At 35.1% G+C, this 26,738-nt stretch overlaps 2 protein-coding genes across 7 annotated transcripts; one reads left to right on the forward strand and one right to left on the reverse strand.

Moving 5' to 3' along the window:
* Positions 1-1,072: 1,072 nt before the first annotated feature.
* LOC122300883 (phosphoinositide phosphatase SAC2-like) lies at positions 1,073-18,424 on the forward strand. Of its 5 annotated transcripts, XM_043111829.1 has the most exons (18): positions 1,073-1,206; positions 1,305-1,432; positions 1,479-1,565; positions 4,000-4,204; positions 4,306-4,471; positions 5,760-5,982; positions 6,790-6,866; positions 11,927-12,117; positions 12,217-12,314; positions 13,046-13,185; positions 13,261-13,386; positions 13,855-14,215; positions 14,942-15,063; positions 15,209-15,289; positions 16,276-16,506; positions 16,951-17,100; positions 17,583-17,619; positions 18,188-18,424. In XM_043111829.1, the coding sequence occupies exons 3-18, from the start codon at positions 1,488-1,490 to the stop codon at positions 18,254-18,256; spliced, it is 2,355 nt and encodes a 784-aa protein (XP_042967763.1). In that variant the 5' UTR covers positions 1,073-1,206; positions 1,305-1,432; positions 1,479-1,487; the 3' UTR covers positions 18,257-18,424. The 5 variants fall into 5 exon arrangements, with proteins under 5 accessions (XP_042967763.1, XP_042967764.1, XP_042967762.1 ...); XM_043111830.1 differs by having other exon boundaries at positions 1,305-1,565; XM_043111828.1 differs by having other exon boundaries at positions 1,077-1,432.
* Positions 18,425-18,917: 493 nt separating this feature from the next.
* LOC122300885 (40S ribosomal protein SA-like) lies at positions 18,918-21,036 on the reverse strand. Of its 2 annotated transcripts, none has more exons than XM_043111833.1 (5): positions 20,841-21,036; positions 20,143-20,405; positions 19,712-19,909; positions 19,414-19,621; positions 18,918-19,220 (listed from the first exon to the last, which is right to left on the reverse strand). In XM_043111833.1, exons 1-5 carry the CDS (start codon positions 20,980-20,982, stop codon positions 19,126-19,128), a joined length of 906 nt encoding a protein of 301 aa, XP_042967767.1. In that variant the 5' UTR covers positions 20,983-21,036; the 3' UTR covers positions 18,918-19,125. The 2 variants fall into 2 exon arrangements, with proteins under 2 accessions (XP_042967767.1, XP_042967766.1); XM_043111832.1 differs by having other exon boundaries at positions 18,918-19,232.
* Positions 21,037-26,738: the final 5,702 nt, after the last annotated feature.

Here is a 26,738-nt window from a genome sequence, read left to right on the forward strand (position 1 = left end):
ACAGAAAATGATACGATGAAAATTAATGAATTTGAATTTGATATAAATGAGTTCGGGTCAAATAAATTGACTTATTAGGACATAAATGGGTAATATTGGATCAACCAGTTTAATTGAAAATCAACTCATAATAATCTGATTATAGATTATAATTTTATTGGGTATTAATGTTTGGATAGTAAGTTGAGATGACAAGTTAAGATGAAAGTTAAAAGTTAAATAAAATACAATTATAATATTATTATTGTTTCGAAAATTGATAAAATTGAATTGTTTATTATATTTTATGTGAAAATTTAAAAAAATTATAATGATGAGATAGGATGAAACGCTTTTACTATCCAAATGGGGCCTTATTGTGGAGCTCTAAATTGTAATATGCTTATGTTTTTATTATTAAGATTATAATTCTAGACCTATACTCATATATGTTATTATAGGTTTTATAATAATGATTTTTATTATAGGTTAAAATATAGAAAATATTGATATTTTTTGTTAGTAAGTAGCCTTTTTATTTTTTTTTTATAGATATTGTAGCTACTAATAAATTTATACTTTAATTTTTATGTAAAATTATATTAGTCAGGTCAAATGGGTTATGCATATTAGTTTAACGTATTTATATAAAATAAGTTGAAATGAATCATGTCGTATTTATGTATTTCTTATTAATTATTAATCGAGTCAGGATGGGTAACACAATATAACTCGTTATTTAAATTGATCAAGTTAAAATTTAAAAATTTAATACGTTTAACTTACGGATTGAGATCAGGTTGAACTATGTAATCGCGTTTTAGAGCAGATAGATTAAAAGAATCCTAATTGCTAGTGGTTATTTCATTCAGGCAAAAAAACTGAATAAACTAACCGTTGCTGCAAGACTTTGACCGAATATTGTGGGTAATATGGACAACTCATGATGAGGGAAGCTTAATTGTAGTACATGCCGTCACTGTTTCATTAACATAAACATCAGCGAAAGGATCCGTAGAATTTTGAAAGAGTTTTTCTTTTTCATATTTTTATATTTCGAGATATAAATGAAACACATAACGTGTAGAGTAGTAGTTCAAAACTGCCAAGTTTTTGGTTCCCGTTGTAGCGTGGTTCTAGAAGCAGAAGTTTTGCTTATTGCCTGCCTCCTTCCTTCCCTCCCTCTTTTTCCCGGAAAACAACCCCAAACGAAAGCTTCGACGAGTGGTTTGACCTCTTTGATCTTTCTCATCATTACTCGCATGACATTCATTCTCTTTCTCTGTCTCTCTCTGAGCTTCGTTTCGTGATCTTTCTTATTCCAGAACTCAGCGAGAGTTTCCAAGAAAAATCATACCAAGAATTCCTCATTAATCTAGTCCTAGTCGATCGTTTGAGAACAGATTAGAGTTCTGGGTGTTCTTTCTGGCATAAAAGCGCAGGATTGGGATACATATACGATATGGGTTCAGAGCCGCCAATCGCGAGTGCTTCTTTACATATACGATATGGGTTCAGAGCCGCCAATCGCGAGTGCTTCTTCTGCTTACTACCTGCAAAGCTTCAGGCTTTATGAGACCTTTTCGGTAAACCATTTTCCATCGTGAAAATATGCTATTTATTTATTTATTAATGGCTGGATAGAGATTTTGATGTATTTTGCTTCAACATCTTTCGGTTTCGATCTATGCATACTTACCTGTTGTGGTCATTTGTACTGTAGTACGTACGGTTCTTCACTTGTTTCTGGTCCAGCTCAAAGGTTTGAGTTTTGTGCATCGAGTTTCGTGTTTATCTGAATCGTAAATACGATTTCTATATGCATATATATTTTTGTTGGCACATCGATCGTGATGCCCATTACAAAGTTATCGAAGAAGACTTTGGGTTGGCGACGGATTGCGTGCAGCGCTTTAGAATTGACTATTATTAAAACATATGGATCTTTGAGATTTGAACAATTCTTGGTTTTACTGTTTGATATATACATTGCAACTTCCGAATGCAATTTGATCAAATCTTGGTTTGATTAGTTAAAAAAAAAAAATCTGTTTATTATTCATTTTCTTATCCCATTACGTGACATTAGATGATAAATTTATAAGTAAAATATAATAAATAATTTTTAATTATTCAATACCGCATTATGAGATGATAAAATAATGATAAAAATTAAAATATTGAATAATATTATTCTGTAAAATACATATACAAATATTTAGTTCTTACACGTTGACTTCACAATTCTTGAGTTCAACAAAATATTATTTAAGAATTCAATTTAAAAGAAAGATGACTACGTGTAAATTAACCTTTATACACGTACATTTATTATGTATGTATGAATGTATGCATGCAAAGTGGCACATCTTGAACCATTCATTGGAGCAAATGGAAGGCAACTCATTCAGTTGTACGATGATAGCCGAGTACGCAAGAATTCACGCTACGTGGTAGCTTTTACGACTTCTATTTCAGCCGCTCTCATTTCGCCGTTACAGGGGTGCATTACGAATATGCATGTCTGTTGAGGCGACTGGTATCCATGACGTCGTAAGAATGCAATTCGACACAGGAATGCCAGGAAAGCCTCGCCGTAACTCCCCATAGCATGGAGGCTTTACCGAATCATGCTAAACGAGGGGCCTTTTTTGTCGCCTTAACTCTTAGACGGCGCTGCCCCTAATTGAAAAGAGTGCCTTTCGTCTTCTCAGCTCCGACTGCTAATTACAACTGAAAACCCAAAAATCATACCAACGGCAGTCCAGACTCCAGGACACTTCATATGTTATACATATATATATATATATATATACATATATGTACATATATGTATATCATAATATTCATGATCAGCATGACCAGACAGAAGGAAGAACTTAAGAAGAGGGAGACATTAATGCCGACTGCCAATTTTCAGGGGGAAACTTTACTGGAAAACTCATCTCTTATCACATTCGGTGGAGAGTTAGGTCAGCGAGTCGTGGATATTTGGTTTCAGGAAGTTATTGCATGCATGCATAAATGGTTATGTTGGAGACTGCTAACGTCAATTACCCACCCCACTCTTGTGGCGACTGACAGTGAGGCTCCTGTAGGTGGTGTTGACACACACCACAAGCGTAGCTCACTCTGTCAATGTGGAAAAGGGAGTGTTGGAACCAATGGATTCCATGCGGCCTCTAGCATACACTGACACGCACCCACTAGCACCTGATAGTAAGTTACTCAGATGCCTTGCATATCTTGGAAAGGTAAATCAAATTGCATTTGCATCGTACGACATTTTGCTCGTAATATGTTTGAGTGTTTGCCTACATAAAAATGCCCTTTCACGTTGTAAGATGGCCGACGCGCAAAATTTGATTGATATGGTTGCTCACATGGCTAGTATCCGTATAGAAACCTTTGGATTTCTAACTTTTCCTACAACTGATTTTTTGTTTGGTATACTTCGAACGATTAGCTGCTAGGCTTTTGTTCTTTTGTTAATTCTTATGCTGAGTTTATTAAAAATTGCAAGAATCTTAAATCCTACATGACTAGGTAATTCTGTAAGCAAAGTTTTGCAGTATCCGATTATTTATGACTGACCTCCTAATGGGAAATTCCGGATTGCCTTTTAGATTGTTATACTTATGTCTATTGTGGACCTGTGGTTAGCGATAGTGGCTCATATTTAAATGAGGGATTTAAACTATTCTCTATGAGTAAAATAAGAGGGAACTTGGGAGGAGAATATATTGAGAATTTTAATGTCCCGGGATAAAGTTCGATTCGTATGTGTAACTCTAATTTTGTTAAACATAACATCGAATCACTCTAAATATTTGTGCCTACTATTCTCTCTCTTCTTAATTCACCTTAAATTCCATAAGATCAAACAATAGATCGTATCTAGTGGGTGTTATCTTTATTTTGAGGTTTTGTGTATAAACTGATTAATCTATGCGTTATGTTGAGTCCCTCTCATCTTACACAAAGCAAATGCTATACTTATATACCTTTTATTTGCAACAGAAGTATTATATTATAGGAAGAGACAAGAAGCGAACCTTTTGGAGAGTGTTGAAGATCGATCGGTTGGATTGTTCTGAGCTAGACATTGATGAAGATTCTGCAACATACTCAGAAAATGAGTGCTCGGACCTATTAAAATGGCTAGATGATGGAAATAAGATAACAGGTGGACTTAAATTAGTCACGACTTGTTATGGGATCATTGGTATGTTATATTTGCAATCTTTAATAATAATGCAACACACACACACAAAGGTATATTGTTTTTAAACTTTGGGATCTCATTGTATTTTTTTCTGAATTTAGGGTTTGTCAAATTTCTGGAACCTTATTACATGCTGCTTATAACAAAAAGAAAGAAGATCGGTGAAATTGGTGGCCATAAGATATATGCCATTACAAAGAGAGAGATGATTCCCATTCCAAATCCTACCGTCAGGACCTTCATGGCTCATTCTAAGAACGAGAACAGGTCTTTTGTCAATTCTGCATGTAGATGTAACATGTCCTTGGATTCTAAGAAGATTGCAGCATTCAGTTTCATACATTTCTCCATTCTTACCATGATCTTTTGATAACTATAGTCATGGGTGGAACCACAAAAAAATTCAGAAATTTTTTTAAAAAAATTTGAGGTTCTTTTATAAGGGAAATTATATGAAAATCAACTTTGCTGCCCCCCCCCCCCCCCCCCAACCCGCGCTTCCCCCCAATTTTTTTTTTATAGTTTGGCCCCCCACGTTAAACTTTCTTGTTCCACCCGAGTCTATAGTTTGTTCTTTATGGAGTTGGAGCATATATCTTCCCGATCGTTCAGAACAAATAAAAAATTGTTATTGGACTCTTCTTTACTCCCTTTTGAAGGCTATGAAAACCTTCACAGGGGAAATCTTCATTACTGTTCGTCAGTCTGTTCAGTCTGTTCCAATGGTTATATTTTACCTGTGGAATGGGACAAGCATCTTGAGTGTAAAATGTGGATAATCATTTTCTTCGGTTCTTCTCCTAGTCAGAATTTCTAATTCAATCGCGGAGGAGAGTTTTTCATTTGATGATAACAGCTTGGTTTACTTTGTTTGGAGGAAGAGGAACTCGAGGCTTTATGGAGGTAGGGTGATGAAATAGGTATAAAGGAAATCACCAATCTAGGTATAAATGTTAGCATCTTCCAAGGTTTTCCTGCAACACTTGAGAACACAAATCTAGTGGGCAAATGGGGGTTTGTGGACAGTGTAGTAGTTCATAACTAAACCTCATTGCTATGGTGCACAGTGGTGTGGTCGTGTGGTCAGTGTTGGTTATTGCTCCTTGCTTGCTGTCTGCTGTTACTTGATTGGTAGTTGCGGTGATGCTTCTTCTTGTTGTGTTCTGGCGGGGTTGGAATTTCAAGTTGCTGTATTGCTTCCCCACTGAACAAGTTGATTGTATTTTCTAGCTGCTGTATTGCAAGTTTGTTGTTGCTGAGTATTGCGGGGCTTCGTCTAGGATACACTATACGAGATTGCTGTCTGGTGGTTGGTGTGTATAAGGTTCTGTTCCTGGGAGATTTTTTTTTTTTTTGTGTGGTTGGGTATATGGTTTTTTTTGGGTCAATAGGCTTGTAATTTTTGGCAATGCTTTTCGTATTGATTATCTTTTGAGGAATGAATTGCTTAATGACTTGCCCCCAAAAAAAAATCTAACTAAATGATATTCATTATTGTATTTCCCTTTGCCATATGTTTAATATGCTTTGTTATTTCTATTCTTTTTTGACATAGGTACAAGATGCTTCTTTGCACAGTGGACCTTACAAAGGACTTCTTTTTCAGCTATTCATACCATGCCATGCGTAGTCTTCAGAAGAACCTGTATGATTATAAGACAGGACAACACCTCTATAAAAAAAAGTGTGTTTGGAACAAATTCTTAACAAGTGAAATCCGAAATAGACTTGGCAATACTCTCTGGACAGTTGCTTTAGTTCATGGCTTCTTTAAACAGGTATACAATAGAGAACTTTTCGAGGTTACTGATTATAAATGGGTATTTAGAATTACTAACTGAAACATGAACTGTTTGAGAAGTGCTAAGTTCACAAAAACATCTTGCAAAAGTAAATCTCACAAACTAATGTGGCTAGATGTTATACGTTAGATCTACTTTACAATAAAAGAGTTTTACAATCTAATGTATCACGACAAGCTGTATCAGTTTGTAAACTATACTTTTATGAGATTTCTTTCTGAACTAAACATTTCTCGAATAGTTTTATATTGGTTTTTGTTTGTCCTTGTACCCTACACTGAGGCCACAGTAGGAAACCTGGCTGCCATAGTGAGTGTTTTGTTAAATTAAGTTCCTTGACTATTTACCTTTTCAAAATCTATACTTCTTCCCACAATTATATATCTCATGATTTTCCTTTTCTTTTATCTTCTTGCTTGGTTTTATCCTAGCTAGTAGCTTTCTCATTTGATTCTTCAAAGGCTATTTGTATGTAAGAAATCCTTTTAAGTTGGAAGTATGTGTAATCCATTCCTTAAGACTCATCTAAAGTAAGAGTTAACTGAATGTGGAAGATCTCCCCACCCCCCCCCCCCCCCCCCCCCAAACCCCAAAAACCCAAAGAAAAACTTACGGCAGTCATGTAAACTATTTACCTATGGGCTAATTTTCACAAGTTTGCAATTTATATTGGCTTATGCCTTCTCCAAATATTTTTGGAAAAAGCGGTGCATTGTTTGATGTATTTTAACGGTAGAGTTGGAATAGTTTTATATGAAATTGATAGGTGCTTTGGTTATCCAGGTCAAACTTTCTGTACCTGGAAGGGACTTCAAGTTGACCCTCATTGCCAGACGCTCACGTTGTTTTGCAGGCACTAGGTATGGAGACCTCTACAACATGCTTTCTAAATTACTTAAATATTCATAGACACATCCTTTTGATGTGTGTCTGGTTTACTTGAGTTCCATCTCCTTGACCTGTTGCTCAAAACAGATTGTATGGACCATATGGTGAATTATGACTAGTTTATTGTAATTTTATGCTCACGGAAAGACACTTTTTTTCTGCTATGCATTCTGCATCAAAGAGATAAGGATGAGTTATGCATATTTGCAAGACAGTTTGAATGCAGTTGCCCATCCAATGCCCCATTCAAACATTGAGTTGATTGAAGTTTTATGGTATGCAAGACCTGGTTACCCTTTGGCTTTTCCGGCAACACAAACATATTTAAGTAATTGTTCTGTAAGGCCAACCATCAGAACACCTTGTGTACACTTCAAACGAAGCTTTTGCCACTCCCTGGCTCCCATTTGAAGTTTTCTTTATATGATTTTCGACAAAGATCTCGGAACTCTTTGGATGGATGTTTTTTGAATGTTTTTTTCAAAACTCTTTAGAGGATACACTTGAAGACCTATTCAAACCTGCTTCAAACAAAATATATTTGAACTCTCCAAATGGCCTTCGTTTTTATGCTCGTCACATTTGGCGATTTTTATAGCTGGTTTATTTTTCATAGATTCTTCTATTCAAGGTTTTTTTTAGCGTTTCATATATTTTTTCAAGCAAAGCACCCAAGCAAGAATGGTTCTCGAATTTCGGAGTAGAATTTTGGATAGGATAATGATACCCTTACAACTCCTTTACTACTGTTTTACTACCAAGTTGTTTTTTTTCTTTTTGCTATTTGAATCTGGATTAAAAATCCAAGAACATGACCTTCTTGGATAATCTAGAAGAAAATAATTCAATCAACCAACGTAATCGTGTAATTTAATTACAAGTAAATTTAATTTTATAAAAATTGACTCACAGCAAAAGAAGGTCAATTTTTATAAAATCATATTTATTTTTATTTAAATTACAAGACTACGTTAGTTGATTGAATTTATTTTCTTTTAGATTATGCAATAAGGTCATGTTTTGAGATTTTTAGTCCAAATTCAAAGAGTAGAAAGAAAAAAAATAGTTTAGTAGTAAAAGAGTAATAAAGAATGTGCAAGTGTTTCATTACCCTTTTGGATAACATGTCCTTTGTTTAAATCTCTTGGCATTCCTATGTTTTTATACCTTCAATCTTGGTATTTTTAAGTGAATCAACAGGTTTGAAGAAAGTTGTTCTCCTCATATTCATGCATGATTCAGCGAGTTGATAACTTCAATCGTTATAATGAAGTGAATCAATAGATTTTTTTTTATAAGTAATAAGAAATTTTATTAATAAGCATATTCCAGGTACACTAGAGGTATACATGTGAATACACCTATTTAGGATCTAGTAACTGATACAAGGAAATCTTGGAAACTGAGACCATTCAGCTCTAGAGTGATGGCCCACATAAATAGAGTCTTCCAAAAAAACCTCATAAACTCTTCTATGGAACGTTCCTGATCCTCAAAATATCTATCATTTCTTCACTCCAAATACACCAAAGAATACAAAGAGGAGCCATCTTCCATACAGCCGCAATCTGTGGTGTCCCGGCGATTCCTCTCCAGCTTGGAATGTACGGGGGTTGAAAGAGGTTAACAAACACCTCTGGGTACGATCTTTGTTGAGACAATGGAAGCTGGACATTATTTGCTTGTAGGAAACAAAATTGAAGATTATTACAAGAAGAGTCATAAGGAGTTTATGGAGCTACCAATTTGCAAGATGGTCCTATTTACCTTCGAAAGGGGCCTCGGGGGGAGTATTGGTTATGTGGGATAAAAGGGTGGTGGAAAATATTGATGAATTTATGGGAGAATATTCGGTGGGGTGCTCGTTCAAAAACTTCGAAGATGGATTTGTGTGGGCTTTCGCCTGCGTTTATGGTTCTAATTTGGATTGTGAGCGACAGTTGATTTGGGATGAACTTGCAGGCATGGCTTCATGTTGGGAGGTTCCATGGTGTATTGGAGGAGATTTAATGTGACTAGATTTCCTAGCGAAAGATCGGGGGAGGGACGACAAAACCTTGCTATGAGGGAATTTTCAGAAATCATTTATGAGGTGGAATTAATGGATGTACCGCTAATGGGGGGTGATTATACTTGGTCCTCAAACCAAGCCTGGTCAAGACTAGACAGATTCTTAATATCTCCTTCTTGGGAGGAACATTATCCAGATCTCTCTCAAAAAAGGCTCCCTAGGATTTGTTCGGACCACTTTTCTATTTTGTTGGATTGTGGAGGGATCCCAGGGGGTAGAAGGCCTTTTAAATTTGAGAATATGTGGTTAAAACATGAGGGGTTTGTGGAGCTGGTGGGACAATGGTGGAGCTCATATCATTTACAAGGCAACCCGAGTAATGTATTGGCTGGAAAGTTGAAGGCTTTGAAAAAGGATTTGAAGTTATGGAATGAGCAAATATTTGGTGATGTTACGCTACAAAAAAAAAAATCTGCTTCAAGAGTTACAAAGCTTGGAGGGAGTAGGAGATGAGAGCAATCACAAAGGGCAAGTCGTTGCTGATTTGGAAAGAGTGATTCTTATGGAAGAAATTTCATGGCGACAAAATTCAAGGGCATTGTGGCTTAGGGAGGGAGATAGGTGCACGAAATTTTTTCACCGCATTGCAAACTCTCACAGGAGGTTCAATACCATTGAGTCCCTAAATGTGGATGGCGGTGCACTTACAGACCAAGCTGAAATCAAGAATCGTGTGGCTGGACACTTTGAACATTTGTTATCAGAACCTCATGATTCGAGACCTACATTAGATGGATTAGCTTTTGAGCACATCGAACAAAGTAGTATGGTTTGGTTGGAGAGACCATTCAAAGAGGAAGAGGTACACATAGTAATCAGGAAAATGAATAGAGACAAAACACCGGGCCCGGATGGCTTTACTATGGCTTTCTTTCAAAAGTGCTAGGAGGTGGTGAGAGAAGATGTTATGCAGGTTTTCCAGGAATTTTTCACATATGGTAAATTCGAGAAGAGTTTGAAAGCTACTTTTATCACACTGGTTCAAAAAAAAAGGGTGCTATAGAGGTGCAAGATTTTAGGCCTATTAGTCTGGTGGAGAGCATATATAAGATAATTTCTAAAGTCCTGGCTAATAGAATGAGCACAGTTATGGATAAAATTATTTCTAAGACTCAAAATGCTTTTGTGAGAGGGCGCCAAATACTGGATTCAGTTCTTATAGCAAATGAGTGCTTGGACAACAGGATCAAGTCGGGAGAGCCAGGTATTTTATGCAAACTAGACATGGAAAAGGCCTATAATCATGTCAACTGGGACTTTTTGTTATATATGTTGAGCCGATGTGGTTTCGGGACAAGATGGAGAAAGTGGATGAGGCATTGCGTGTCAACAGCTCGTTTCTCAGTGTTAGTAAATGGAGATTCGGTGGGTTTCTTTAATAGCTCGCGGGGACTACGACAAGGTGATCCATTATCATCCCTTTTATTTGTCATCGTAATGGAGGCCCTAAGTCGAATGCTGTCAGCTGCAGTGGAGGGGGGATTCTTGGCTGGTTTTGTAGTGGGAAATATCAACATGTCACATCTTTTGTTCGCGGATGACACATTGCTATTTTGTGAGGCAAATGCAGGACATGTACAAGCTTTGAAGGCCATTTTATTGTGTTTTGAAGCAGTATCTGGATTAAAGATTAATCTTGCAAAGACGGAGATGGTCGCGGTTGGTGAGGTGAGGAACATTAGAGGGTTGGCCAACATTTTGGGATGCGGAGTCTCTTCTTTGCCATTGAAGTATCTTGGCCTTCCCTTGGGGGCTACATTCAAAGCCAAGGTAATTTGGGAGGAGGTGTTGGAGAAATTAGAGAATAAATTGGCCAGGTGGAAAAGGTTGTATTTAACTAAAGGGGGGCGGATCATTCTTATCAAGAGCACACTATCCAACCTTCCTCCATACTACTTGTCTCTATTTCCTCTCCCCGCCAGTATAGTAATAAAAATAGAGAAACTTCAACGTGATTTTCTGTGGAGTGGATTAGGCGAGGAGCTCAAATTCCATCTAGTAGGGTGGAATAAGGTGTGTACTCCATTGAGAGATGGGGGCTTGGGGGTCCAGAATGTGAGGGCCTTTAATGAGGTGTTATTAGGAAAATGGTTATGGTAGTATAATAAGGAAATGGGAGCCTTATGGAAAGAAGTGATTGATATGAAGTATGGAAGTGAAAGGGGGGTTGGTGCTCTAAGGAAAGTAGGGGGGATATGTTGTGGGGTTATGGAAGTACATAAGGAAAGGTTGGTGTACCTTTGCTAGTAACACTCGTCTTTGTGTGGGGGATGGCATGAGGGTCAGCTTTTGGAATGATGTGTGGGTGGGAGACACGGTTCTAAAGGAGGTTTATCCAAATATTTTCAGAATTGCTCGGGACAAAGAAGCAATGGTGGCTGATTTGAGGGTAATAAGTAATGGTACACAGGAGTGGAATATAAGTCTTACCCAGGATGCACATGATTGGGAAGTTACCGGGATGGTGGAATTTCTCAGCTTGATGTATAACACGGTTATTGATGCTACAAGTGAGGATAAGAACCTTCGAGGAAAGGGAATTTTTCTGTGTGCTCCTTTTATGATACAATTACTATCTAGCGAAGACACAACAGTTTTCCTTGGAAGAACATTTGGAGGAGCAAAGCACCTAAAAAGGTTGCATTCTTTGTATGGAAGAACATTTGGAGAATCAATAGATATGAAGAAGGCTTTTCTCCTCGTATTCTTGCATGAATCAGGGTTAAGCAATGGTACAATTTCCTTGTACTTATCATTTACCATGCATTGTTCTTTCTACTTCTAGTTAGTTTTGCTCTGCAAATTCCAATTTGCATAGGCGCCTGGATGCTTACAACGTAGACAGACGTTTACTGAGAGTACTAACCTCTCTAAATACTGTTTCTCTCAGGACTCCCTTCTTTAAAATAAACATTTATGCTATACATGATTCTCACTTTGTCTTTTTATCTTCTGATGCAGATATTTGAAACGTGGTGTAAATGACAAAGGTAGAGTAGCTAATGATGTTGAGACAGAACAGATCGTCTCTGAAGATCCTGTTGAAGGGTGCCCAACACAAATGAGTTCTGTAGTGCAATATCGTGGTTCAGTCCCATTGTTCTGGTCCCAGAATGCTTTGGGATTTCATAAATTTAGACCCGTGTTTTCTTGTATGACTTGGGCCCAACAAATTTTTGCATCTTCATTTCTCCTTGGTAACTTTTCATTAGTCTACTAACTTTTTTTTTTTTTTTTTTTTTGGTTTCCAGTACAAGCAGAACAGCATAATTATGAAGCCATGGTACTTCATTTTAGAAATCTTGTCAAGAGATATGGAAAGCCAATAGTTATATTGAGTTTGCTTAAGGTATTTCTGCATTTAATGATAAACCAAAGTTGGAGTCAGGACATTGTTATAGGAAAGGCTGGGCTGTTAGAGCTGTAGATGTTCAAAATTTAATTTTTTATATAATCGAAATTTAAACTCACACAAACAATAAGGGAAGAAAAGATAAAGAGAGTTTAGCATATCTTATGTATTGTTTATTATTGCCAAAAGTTTAAATGAGCTGTATGGAAACTTGGGCAAATTTATCTAATGACAAAAATTCTGACTCTCCCCATTGAGCTGTGAAGTTGGCATTCAGTAGACTTGGGAAACAATTAAATACATAAGAGAGGAAATACGAAATTCCTGGAAAGTAGAATTTTGGTGCAATAACAAAGGATTGAACATATTAACATATTATTGTGTTGCTAATTGCTAGAACCCCTTGCTTAGCCAGAAATTTAAAAAAATAAAATGTTTTTTCATCATTTCATTTTCTCTCTTCATTCTCTCTCTTCTACTGTTGACTGGAAATTTCAATTTATCCTCTCCTAAAATATTAATGAGCAAATTTTCAAAAGACTTCTTAAATCCATTCTAAGCAATAGTACTCATCATGTGCAGAACTTCTCCTGGAGTTGAGTATATCTAGAATTTGCACACCGTTTAGGTTTTCTGGGTCTTCTTCCTTCCCCATGCTTGTTGCGTATGGGTGTTCATTGAATTCCGAATCTAACAACCTCCTTTTTGCCATGATTGATTATTGACAGACACGTGGAAAGAAGCGTGCTGAGAAAACTCTTGGGGCAACCTATGCAAAAGCCATCGCGTCCATCATTGATAAATTACCAGAGATGAATCACCTAAGATTTTGTCGATGGGATTTACATACGCACATGTACTATAGAAGGTACTCTGACTTTCCCTCATAACTACAGTTTTTTTGTAGTAAATTATGATTGACCTGGATGGAACTGAACTGCAGACCTATATATGAGTTGCAACAGTTAGGAGACTTGGCTGCTGATACATTGGACTCAACTGGCATCTTCTACTGTCAATTACCCCCAAAATTATGGCAGGATGGATTTTTAAATTTATCCTACTTTGAGTAAGTCTTATAAATAATGGATACTATACTTTAAGAAGGTATCTCATGTCATTTTCTTTCTTGTATATGGATGTGAATATTTTTGAAGATGTAACCGTATTTCCACTTCATGGGGTTGCAGTTTCTTATTTTTCAGGGCAACCCGTTGTGCTTTCTTAGTTGAACTAGTTAAATTCTGTTATCACTATCATGGACTGAAATTATAATTCCAGTCCGGCCTGTCTTTATACATCTATGTAAATTAAGGTGTTATTTTCATGCTCTCTCTCACTTTCAGAGAGTGGATTTACTGCCTAAGCTATTGTTTGCAATTTTCACATGGTGAATATGAACAAATAATTTGCTCTAGGTTGTGTATGTGTGTATGCAACTGTTGTTGGATTAGCTTGCTATAAAGCTACTTCGGCTTCCTAGAGGCTTCCTAGAGGATGTAATATTCAGATTGCTGATCATTTCCTTCTGATGCAGTAAATATAATGGTCACAACTCTTTAGAGGATCTCTTTAATAAAAATGGGGATGCCGGTAACTTGGAAGCAAATTTTACTGATGGTGGTGGAAGCTGTGATGCAAATGAAAACTATGGTGTCAAATGCATGTCTCAAAAAGGGGTCCTGAGGAGCAACTGCATGGACTGCTTAGATCGCACAAACGTTGTTCAATATGCATACGGACTAGCTGCCCTTGGACGTCAGCTGCATGCTTTAGGATTTATAGAATCCCCAAATATTGATCTTGAAGATCCTTTGGCAGAGAACTTAATGACAGTTTATGAGGCTATGGGTGACACACTTGCACTACAATATGGTGGTTCCCCAGCACACAGTAAGGTAATCCTTCTAAAATTTCGTGCGTGTTTGAAATATTAAAAATGATTACATGTTAATGGAAATGAGATTTTTTTTGTGTTTGCTAGCCGAAATGATTACGTGTGAATGGCAACGAAAATTTTTGTGTTTGACAGCTGAAATGATTGTCACCTGGGAGTTCTAATGCACATGCATACAAATTTGTGGATTTCAAGGTTTTATGATCATTGAAATTTGATGGGAGGTTTTAGTTTAATTTTGAAATTAAATTAAAAATAAAAGACGATAACACATATTAATAGAAGCACCCACAGTAGCATATGATAATGTGTATTCACTAATTAAAAATTGCAGGGACAAGTGAAAGATCCTGTTTAACCGGATACAATAATGCTACTGCTTTAGAAATTAGTACGCTTGTTGATTGTGGGCATCTGCTATAGAAAATGGTGTGAAGAATTTAATTTCTCAACTTGTCCATGATTGACCCAAAGTTCCAAGCCACCAAGTTTGTTATCACCTTACTCAGAATGCCCGACACCCATAGCCAGGCAAAACTGGATTGAGTTTTTTAAGAGAGAACCTAAATACACCTGGTTTCATTACAATCTAACCCCACCACATGGCCTTTGGTGCGATACCTTTCCAGTTGACCTTTATCTTTTTTCCTAACTTGTTAGTTTGTTTCTTATTTTTTAATTTCAGCAGTATTAGCTCTTCAAGTTTTGCATTGGTGATGCTAAACAGATATTTGCTGATATTAGAGGTCAATGGAGACCGGCAATTGATTACCAAGATCTCATTACAACCGTAAAACGATTTTGCAGCAATGCCTTCTTGGATTTCGTGAGACAGGATGCAATGAATGTGTGAGCCAACTGATTAAATAATTAACACTGTATTTGTTTCACAATGGAAAATTCAAAGAGTGCAAATTGAATCCTTAAAGATTAAGTGAATCAACCTTGAGCGTTGGAAGCATCTGATCTACCATATGACTTGATATGTGTGCAGGTTCTTGGGTTACTTTCGTCCACAACAGGGAAAGCAAGTTCTGTGGGAGTTGGATTCAGACCAGCGTTACAATGTTGGAAGGTATTGCCCTCGTTTTATGAGGGAAGTGTTAGACATGGATTGATGTGCTAGCAACATTCTATCATTTGAATTCAATGTAACATCTGAGAAAATTAGTTTAGCAAGAATTTTATATTCATCCAGAATTATTTTCACTCACAATCATTGAAATTAATGCTTTATTGAGCTTAGTTTCTTTTTAAGTCACAATGATCGGTAAGTATTGGACTTTCTTTCACATTTTTTCTTTCCTGTTTGTCCAGTTTAGATCTGTGGTTAACAGAGTTGCTAAAATCAGTTTCCAACACAGGAACAATGGCGGTTCGCAAAGTTTGTGAAAATGTTTAAGGAACACTAGGGAAATGTTTGTATTGCTGACTTTATCTGAAACGCTTTGGCATTCACTAAGAGCATGCCGTTATGGCATTCACTTATTGCTTTACTTGAATGTTGCCGAAGTTTCTGGTCAAACTCCAGCTTAAGCTTTCCATATTTTAATTAGTTTCCTGACCGTTGTCTTTCATCCTGTTCTACTTGACAGACCTTTCCCTGCACCCATCACCTGCTCAATCTCCCTCTTTCTATGTTTTTTTCCAGCCACATGAAAATCTCTTACAGCATTATCTCATCGAAGCAAACCAACCATCAGGAAAAATGTGGATCAGAAATTTTATTGGAGCTACAAGCTCATGCCCACACACATGCACATACAACATTTGTTTTAATTTTGGATTGCTTTTGGAGCAACAACAGGATTAACTTAAGAACAAATAATTTTATTTTTTTTCAATTCTCTGGCTTTTGAACAGCTATTTGAACTTCTTTAATATTTTCGTGAAAATCAAAATAAATCATTTTAGATTCCTGATCTTCACTTGATGATATTTACACAAATATACGTGTGTGAGGGTGGGAAATAAGTTGATTATACACTTTGAATATCCTTTTAATGATAGTACTATTTTTTTCTTTTCAAGAACTTATGGGGAGAAGTTCTTTAATTGTAGGTCATCTTTTAAGAGGTCACTGTCAGATAGTGATATTCTCTCTACAAGTAACTCACCTATGGTGAGCACAGATGTGATGCTTAATCCGCCTTTTTCTGGAAAAGTGCAAGGAAGCAGCATGAATCTTTTAGGTTTCCTGGCAGACATCCAAACCCAGCCTTCGCATGACCAAGCTCAAGGAGGTAGCACAAGTATTTTAGCGTTCATGCCAGAGATCTCAACTGGTACCAGGTCTGGTTATTTCCCATTTATATAATTGTTCCCTTAGAAGAGCTTTTTATTGAACTGCTCTGGTCTCCTAGTACTGTTAACTTTTCCCCATGTTAGTCACCCTATTTTATTATGGCCATAGATGTTAGAGGCCAGGGGGCAGGGGCTGTTTAAGGTCAACAATAAGTCATTTTTGACAGAGCTGATATCATCTTAATATATTTTCTCATCATTGTCAATCTCTGTGGATTTGTAATTTAAAAATCTTGTCGACCCCAGCTGCTCAGACTGGATTCGCTTAGACCAACATGCTGCTTTCAAACAAAATTCAGTATACTTCATAATTAGTTCTGGATTTATTGGTTGAACTGATCTTTACTCCAATAGTTCAGCTTCATCTGTTTATAGTCTAACAACAGTAAGTTGGCTTTCTTTTTGTAACTTGGTGTCCTCGATCTCTAACAGGCTGTCTCCGGGTTACATGCAAGAGGACCAAAGCCTGAAAAGTGACAATATTTATGATGAGGAAACTAGAGATGCATCTGCTCCCTCAAGTTTATTTGATATGGACTGGCATTCTTCAGCTGCAAATTCTTTTGTTGAAGAAAATGAAAGGTTGCTATCATTTATCTTTTATGCCTTCTACTCAGCCACTTTTTTTTTTTTTTAATTATAAAGAAAGATAATAAACAATTAAAAAACTGTCCTCTATCTTTGCCGATAGATATATTGGATAAAACGAGTTAATTGGTTTTACTGCTATAATTTTAAAAACAAATATTTAAAGAGCCCTTAAAAGTAAGTAGATCTGAAAAATATAATATACAATTAAGCTCGCAGTGGGAAAAGTTGTTATAGCAAAATCGGTGGATAAAACCATCATCAATAATTTCATCTTTGGACCAAAAGCAGGCAGGGGGCAGAACACCACAAAGGGAAAGTTTAACTGGCACATGTTTTGTTAATCCACCCATAAGAACCATATTGGACTTTCATGTGGAGAATATCCGAAAGTGGCTTCAATTGGGTGAAAATTGTTCTGGACCCTGGAAACAACAGTGGATGTTTCTGATTGACCCCTGTTTTTATGGCCGCAGGTGCTTTTCATGTGAGACTATAATTCATCGAATGAAGGTCAGTACGTTAGTATCTTATTGTTGATTGGTGTATAATGGTGTCTTGCATTAGATTAAAAACAAGTTAGTTATGTTTAAACAAATCTGGCTGACCTTGCTGGATTATAACATAGGATTGTGCTCACTTCTTTTAATAAATATCCAAAGATATCTGAGCACTTAATCTTTGTTGCATGTTCATGATTAGAACCATATGACGGTTTAACCAGGATGAGGTAGTGTATTTAGTACTGCTGCAGTGCCTATCAGTAGGGTGGTGACAATCAATTTATCTCCCTTCGCCAATAGACTTTGAGTTCCTATATTTAAATTTTCAAACCTCTAAACTCATGGCATGAGAAAAGTTGTCATCAGCTGTTTGTTTCTTTTCTTTTATTTAGTTCATTTATATTTCATATGATTATTACTTTTGTTCCTTGTATGCAATAGGAGGAATGAGGAATCACCTTAAGCAGTTAGCAGCAGCCATAAGCTGCTACCTACACAATTGTCAACATGTTGCTTTCGTTCTTCTTGATTGCTACAATTGGAAACGAATTCTTACTTCTTTGTCTCTCCTGTCTTAGGGTGGTGGATATTCTGAGAGCTTTGTGAAGTGGCTCTTTCATGGGGAGGCGCTGTTCCTTAGAAGTTGACTGATCAATTGAAAGCTGACAACTTGATGGGTATTTCTTTCTTGAATTGAGAATTATTTGGTATTCTCTGATGTCTATAATTAAAACTGCTTACATAAGCACTAATTTTTAAGATTTAACATTTTATAACAGAATGAATATATCACGTCTAACGACGTTTTAACTCAACTAGCTCCTCAAACTACTCTTAACACCATATGATCATAGCCAGGTATACAATTCCAAGAGTCTAATACAACTAATTTATTGTAGCCTGTAGGTTAGTCGAATTGTGAATATCGCCAATCAACTTATGATGAGGATCTGGAGAACATTTTAAGTCTTTAGATCTAATTCCACTCCGGTGAAAACCAACAATTATCATCGAAGCTCAGTAATACGGCCATATTGGGATGTCAAGAATCGAGATGATGAGATTCCATTCAGAATCTCAATCTTGGAGACTCAGTTGGAGGACCACCGTTAGCATTCAGAGGAATATCTTTAAACACAAAATGCAAATACTTTGACAACAATACATCTTACTCTTCACAGGCATTATTAGCCGTCATTAGCTTCTCAGAAAATCTATACTTCATCTAAATTATTTACTCCTTTGAAAGTTCAGGGGCAAAATGCAGTGAACGATTAGCATGCAATTCGTTTAGTTGCATTCAGGAGATTCATAAAGCATGTCTTGCATTGCTTGAAAATATCAGATTCTTGAACAGATCAAAATAAAGCAACTCTCTCTTAAAGGCACCAACTACAAAGTCAAAAATCCCTGAAATTACACTAAGCCGTGCCGATAAACAAGTTCATATCACAAAAGAAATTGATTAAACTTGGAAAGCTAACTCAAAATTATGGCAGCAAAAAGCTTTCTAACTTCATTCGCCCCATCCAGAAGCAGGAGGAGCACCTTCAATAACAGTGGTGGTCAATGGTGGCACTTGAGCAGCATCCCAATCCGCTGCTAAAGCAACTGGCAGTTGAACTAAAAAGGGTTAGAACTAATTAGTAAAACATGTCAGCAAATATAACAAATGCCAGCCAAATAAGTAGTTTTCTACATAAACGTTTTAATTCTATAAGTAGTTCCACCTGGTTTTCCAACAAACCAAAATTATAAAAAAAGAAACAAAAAACAAAACAAAACAAGGTAGCATAGTTCTTACCTGGCTCCGTGGCCCAAGTAGTAGGAACTGCTGAAATAGGTTGCTGAACATCAGGGTTCCACTGAGTATCAGAACCTTGAACAGGCCACTGGTCAGAGGCAAGGGGAGGAGCAGAATAATCACCGAGTCCGTAATCAGGAATGGGAACTGCTTCTTCCTCTTCCTGTTGCTTAGCCTCCTCAGGTTCACGATAGAAAAACAAGTCCACCTGCACATACAAAGGATAACCCATTTTCAATTAGCAGTTTAGAGCTCTGACAAGATTCTACCAAACAAAGCCCTCTAGTTTCTTCCTCACCATCACATCCCACTTATGTCCAGGACGAATAGTAGCGCGCATCTGCAGAACCATTCTTGCCAAGAGCCAAAAGAGACACCCTATGCTATGCTTCCCCTTGTTGTTGGCAGGGATACCAATATCAACGTACCGCATTGGTGAATCAGTGTCACAGAAGGCAATGGTTGGGATATTACCAAGAGCAGCTTCCTTAATGGGCTGTAAGCAGCTTTTAGTAGTGAGTACAAATCAGGACAAACAAAAAACAACAAGAGCAAACACTGATGCACATAGATCACGGCAACATACATAATCTTCTAATATATGATAGCATTCAAAGTCCTTAAAACTCTTATGCGAATAGCTTTCACAATAAAAATATGCGAAACAAATAACCAACCAGCAACAGAACTTAAACCAGGCATCACATTAAGTTGGGAAGCAGTAATCACCTGGTGATCTGTCCTTGGATCTGTTAGAATGAGGAGACGGGGTTCATTGAACGATGTCTGCAGCTGGTTGGTGAAGGTACCAGGAGTGTGCCTTCCGGCAATGGCATGGGCACCGGTGTACTGAGCAAACTTAAGGACTGCTCTCTGGCCGTAAGGCCTTGCAGATTGTACTATGATGTCTTGAGGATTCTCAATTGCGACAATCACCCGGGCTGCCAGCTGAAGCTTTTCCCATGTCTTCCCCAGGTTGATTATGTATATGCCTAACCATCCAAACATCACTCCCAAGTATCAGAATATTTTCACAGGTAACTAACACGAGTACACGACTTTACACAAATACGGAAAGTGAGAGATGACCGAGTCCAGTGTTCTTAATAACACTGATAAGAAAAAATTGATGTACGAATAAAAGAACCGAACTCATAATCAACAGAACACGACTAAACCATTCAGCATTTCGAATTTTTCTATAAAGCCAACGAGATCAACACCACTTTGCAGTATTCTTTATTTCACTCACTCCGAAAAACCACCAATACCCCTCAATTCAGTTTGTTTTTTCCCAAAAAAGACCAGAACTTTAAATCCTTATTTATCTCTTTACTTCCCACTCATTTTCATCACCCCCAATCAGAATAAAACACAGGCAAGGTGAAAAAAGACTGAACGATCTGAGAAAGTGAAGCGAGAAATACCATCGTTGCGGCGCTTGAATACGTAACGCTCCATCTGGAAGTCACAATTTTTAGTTCCAAGGTGGACTTCCGCGGCCAACATCATTTGAATGTCGGCTTCCTTCTGCGAGAGCTGGCGAGCAGGGGCGGCGGGAGCAGCCATGCTTCTAGGAGTGGAAGTGCCGAAGAGCGTGCAGAACGGTAGAAGACTGCAAAGCCCTAACCCTAGCAGTACATTTATAAGCAGTTACACACACCCTTCTGACCTTCTCTCTTAATGACTTAAATGCCCTCTTGTTTGGAATTACAGGAAATATAATTTTTCCTTGCAGGGATTTTAATTATAGAATTTTATTAAAATTTTAATAACTTTATTCCAATATTTTTACTGCACACATCATATTAATTATAATTTAATTTCAAAGATATATTTTAAAATTAAATAATACTAGATATAGTTATAAGAGTATCACGCACTCCTTTTAAAAAATAATAGAGTTGATTATTAAAAAATTAATTTTTTCATATAAATTTTATATTTATTTATTTTTTAAAAAAAGAGTATACGCCGACTTCAAATATCAATTATCTTCTAAAACATTTACGGGTAATGTTATATACAGTTTTAGAGTGTACATTTTCTATGTACTCTTTTTAAAAAAAGTTGAGGTCACCATTAAAAACAAATTCATATAAATTTTTAATTTACCTTTTTCAAAAAATAAAATAAGTAAAAACTGCACACACAAATATTACAAATATCATTTCTAATTTAGCATGGCAATAACTTTCCAACAAAAGCTTTAATTTGGGTATTTTAAAAGAAAAATAAATTTATCTTCATTTTTTTATCACCCTTTCAATATTATATAATGTGGTAATAAATAATAAGTCCACAAATAAAACATAATAAATAATTAACAACAATTTAATATCATACCATATGATATGAATTATGAGGATAATAATAAAAAAGATAATGAGAAATATTACTCTATTTTCAAAGTGATTTTTCAACTATTTTAAAGTGTTCAAAATCCGTTTTATAAATTTAGCAAACGTTTTTAAAAAAAGAAAAACTTTGAGGCTTTAAAAACATTTTTCGTTTAACGTTTTATATCCAAACATGGACCTACTTATTTCAATTTTCATTTAACGTTTTAAATCCAAATAAATGAAAGGAAAATAATTTATATAATGTTCGGTGCGAGCAACTTTCATGTAATATCTTTCAACCAAACTTTGTTTATCAATTTTATTTTTAAATGAATTTTTTTACTCGTCATTCACACACACTATATATTATATTTTTTTTATCTTACTAAATATATGGTGTATAGATGATGAGTAGAAAAATTTAATTAATTTAAAAAAAATAAAACAAAAAAATAAAAAAATAAATAATAAATTTAAAAATAAAACATGATGTGTGGTATGTAAAAATGATGAAGAGATTTTTTTTTTTAAATGTAAGTCATATATTTAAAATAAATGTCTACATATTTTATAGTTTTTTTTTTTTAATAGCTAAATAAATAACTAATATAAAGATAAATCACATATGAACTTCCGACTGTTTTGGGCCTAAAAGGCTTAAAACTAATAACCCGGACGACCTTTCGGCCTAATAGCCTAGAAACCAATAACCCGGGCTTTGTTCCAAATCTCCTTAAGGAAACAACTTTCGTGGGTTGTGGGCTTGTTTGGTGGAGGAAGGCTCCGCTCAGATCAGATTCTTTTAGCTTGATGTTCTCTTAAAAACAATGTATGCGATACATTGGGCAAATGGGCTCTAACTATTTGTTCGATTTTGGTAGTAAGTTATTGCATAAATCAGAACAATGATTTCCTCTTAATTACTAACCAGTTCTTCTACAGCCAGTGAGTGGCTGCAAACGGCACGCAATTGGCTGATTATATTATAGTTTGTTTTTTTTTTTATTCAATTTTTATGCCACGTCAGTCTTATATTATATATATTTTTTAAAATAAATAAAAGTTCAAATTCTATTATGTTCTTCAAGCTTCGCTGAAGTGAAAATGGAACTCTCAATCGAAAACCAACCCAGACAACAAATCTCAAAAGATCTTAAAAAAAAGAAACTGCAACAACTGTCCCAAGAATTGAAAAACATCCAACCAACCTGCAATGAAAACAACCCATCTTCAACAATACACAGAGGACAACATGTGGTACAAGGAGAGACTTACCACACCAACTTAGCACCAAAAACCGAAGACCAACAACAAAGCAATTTCATAAATCACACAATAGAGGTGTAGGGGTGAAGATATGAACAGTACGCAAGCATAATCATCCAATCTAATCGACACCCATATTTTAGCTCTGTCCAAAAAGCCATTTTCTTCATGCGATGGGAAAAATCTTTGTATGAACTATGAACACTGGTGCTCCAAGCTCCTGCTCTAGGGTTGGTGTGCCGTTGTGAGGGGAGGCTTGGTGGCTTGGAAACTACTAGTACGGTGATGGAGAGTGGGTGAGAAGTGGCTCTTGGTGCAAGGGTGGCCTAAATTCGTAAGGGGTTTCACATAGAGGGGAAGAAGAGGGAGAAGGGGTCGCCGACGGCCTGACCGAGGGGAGAATTAGAGAGAGAGATAAAGACGCTGCCGTTTTGAATTTTTGGTCTTTGAAAGTTGAAACACAGAGATAGAGATAGAGACGGTGCCGTTTTGGTTTTTTCCACGTCAACACCGTTTGCATGGCGCTTGCACATCTCGACTACATCTAGATTTTTTCATTACCAACATATAATAACTAAGGCAAAGAACTTTTATCTTTTGGCATTTGGTTCCTAATAAATTTTTATAAAAATAAAGTTGTATAATTTACTATAATAAATAAGATCGTAATTTTTTTATTGTAAAATAAATCTAATGAATCATATTTATAAAAACAAATAAATAAACTTCATATTTAGGATATATTTCTGTGAAGCCAACAATTTTCTTTTATAAATTAATAACTTGAATTACAGATCCTGAGGTTATGACCCATTTCTTTTTAACATGGCATGTCCCTTGCTACATGCAACATCACAATCACCATGCAAGTGTGATAGTGTCGTTTGATATCGTGTCCGCAAATCAGTCCTCAGTCCTCAGACATCATACATATAAATATATAATGTCTGGTCTCTTCATTTCCATATAATTGTTTGGAACGTACACATCCATGATCGTGTTTGATATCTGGATTTTATTTTATATTGTGTCTTGTAAAGCAAATGATACAAGCTCACAAAATCTGTGAAAATCTTTGAGCACGTGACCCTACATCTTATTTATGTTTGCCGACAAGGATCAGTTTTGAATATCTTTTCAAAAATTTATTGCTCTCAATCTAAATATCTTTACACCAAAACTCTTTAGAATACTTATTATTAATATATATTCTCTTGATTTATATAATAAATAAAAAACGATTTTCACAAAACCGAAAAAAAGAAAAAGAAAAAACAATTATTCAACGAATATCGACACAAAGCATCTCTAAAAAGTTTCATAATCCAAATATAATGTTAATAATGTTACTACAAAACCTTATAAAAACCCATCTTTAATCGGTTTTCTAAAACGTTTCAAAAATATTGAAGAAGATAATATATGTACAAATAATTGGCTAACAGCTAGAGCAATCTGAATGTTCCATCCTCCTTACCTTCCAAAATTGAAATTAGAGAAAAAGAGGGAGACAACATAATTACTGCTCAATCTTACTGTTCATATATTTAAATTTTATTTATTTAATAATTAAGGAAGTGAATAATAATAATATTATATATTTATTTATTTATTTTACTTAATGATTAAGAATATTAAAAAATATTTACAAAGAAAAAAAAAACTATCTTCAGATTATAGCTAGCAGTACGCCTAGCGGTAAGTGCTGGACAGTCTGCTAGCTTCATCCTTAACCGAAATGATATGTTTATGCATTTTGAAAATTCTCAAACATGTTAACATTTAGATACTGTTTGAATAGTGAAATGAGATTATTAAATAAAAATTAAAAATTATATAAAATATTATTATAATAATATTTATTATTATTATTATTTTAAAATTTTAAAAAGTTAAATTATTTATTATAAGTTATGTGAGAATCTGAGAAAGTTGTAATGATAAGATGAAATGAAAATATTTCTCAATTTAAATATCTAGTATCAATAAAAAAAAAAAAGTAAAAGAGATAATAAAATAAATAATTAGTTGTATCTTATAGCTAGCCTAAGTTTTTAAAAGGAGTGATATCACAAAATTAAAACAAATTGTGAAATTTATAAAAGATTTTATAAAAATAAATTTACATAATGATATAACTTGATAATTTATATTAGCTGTATTTTATAATAAAAATAATTTTATAATTTAATATATCATATTAAAATATGTAATCACTTTATAATTTTATAAGGTAAAACATTTATAGAAAACTCGGGGGTGGTGGGAGGCAGAAACATGGCAAGAGGCCGAACCGAAACTCTACTGCTGGACCACAGTTACTTGCTGGGGTATGTACGTCCTCGTAGGTGTATAAGGAGTTTGGCCCGTCTGAAGCTTGGTCCAGTCCCGGCACCCTGCCATTGGCCCATTTGGACCACAAAACGACGTTGACATTCATTTAATGTTGTTTTCTTTCTCATTATTATTTTATTGTTTTATAACAAACCAAAAACTAATAATCTAAATAAAGGTTTATTGAATATTTGACGACATGCTCACGCATGGGATGACGCTCGAGTGTAAATCATAAGGAAAAACAAAATAACTATAAAAATGAGCAATATTTTTATCTTTTTACCCACATTTAAAGCTCACTCTATTATAGAGTGTGAGCTAGAAAATACCCATGTACATGCAGTCAAAAATACGAAAAATTACTTACAACGTGGTAAGAAAAAGAGGATCCAAGTTCTACACTATATGTATAAATGAGAAGTATTTAAGTAGGAGTTAAAAATTAATATTATATTTAGTTGTAGAGTATGTAAGCGTCGTATAATTATTTAAAAAATATAATATCTATTATTAACAAATTAATTTTTTTCATATTTATCTTTTATTTAATTTTTTATTTTTAAAAATAATTATACAGTACTTACATACTGACGATTGTAAATATTATCTTATGCAAAATATATATTCATTCACAGGCTGTTTTTTGGGATAGAAGCAGCTGGTGGACTCTGCTAATTACCCACCAACACCTTAACTAACTTAGAAATTAACTTGGTTTTTCTGTTAATCATAGTACTACTTGCTGTGGACACAACAAAAGAACGTGCTATACGGTCCGTAAGTGTACACTAACCGAAGATATAAACGGTGACTGTTCATGATCTTACTGTTTATGTCTCTTCTCTGTGTACATATATAGGGTCCGTATATCTATTATTTTGGCTCGAAAATACTATTGAATTAATTGAGAAGATTTCGAAAATTGTCGTCAACTGCATGCATGGCTAATAAATTAAAACCAAAATTTCACTATGTATTTCAAAGAAGATCAACATTTTGTCTACTACATGGGTACGTAGCTTTCATATATATATATATAACATCGTATAAGAGTATTCAAATAATTAAAAGATTTAAATCTTATTTGATTATACAATTTAGATAAAATGAGATTAGATATTTTGTTAAAAATTAAATTAAAAATTATTATAATATATTTTTTAATATTAATTTTATTTTAAAATTTAAAATTTAAATTATTTTTTATATTTTATATAAAATTATAATAATTAAATAAAATAATTTGAATTTGGTATTCAAACTAATCTTAAAAAAAAATTAAAAAGGTCATTGAGGTTGGAGGACAGGGTCGGTACATTACATTTTTACGTACATATACTGTACTAAAAGTCTAAAGGCAGAGGTCATTAATTTTAAAGT

Source organism: Carya illinoinensis, chromosome 2, assembly GCF_018687715.1.
Source record: "Carya illinoinensis cultivar Pawnee chromosome 2, C.illinoinensisPawnee_v1, whole genome shotgun sequence".
In the NCBI taxonomy this organism is placed as follows: Eukaryota; Viridiplantae; Streptophyta; class Magnoliopsida; order Fagales; family Juglandaceae; genus Carya; species Carya illinoinensis.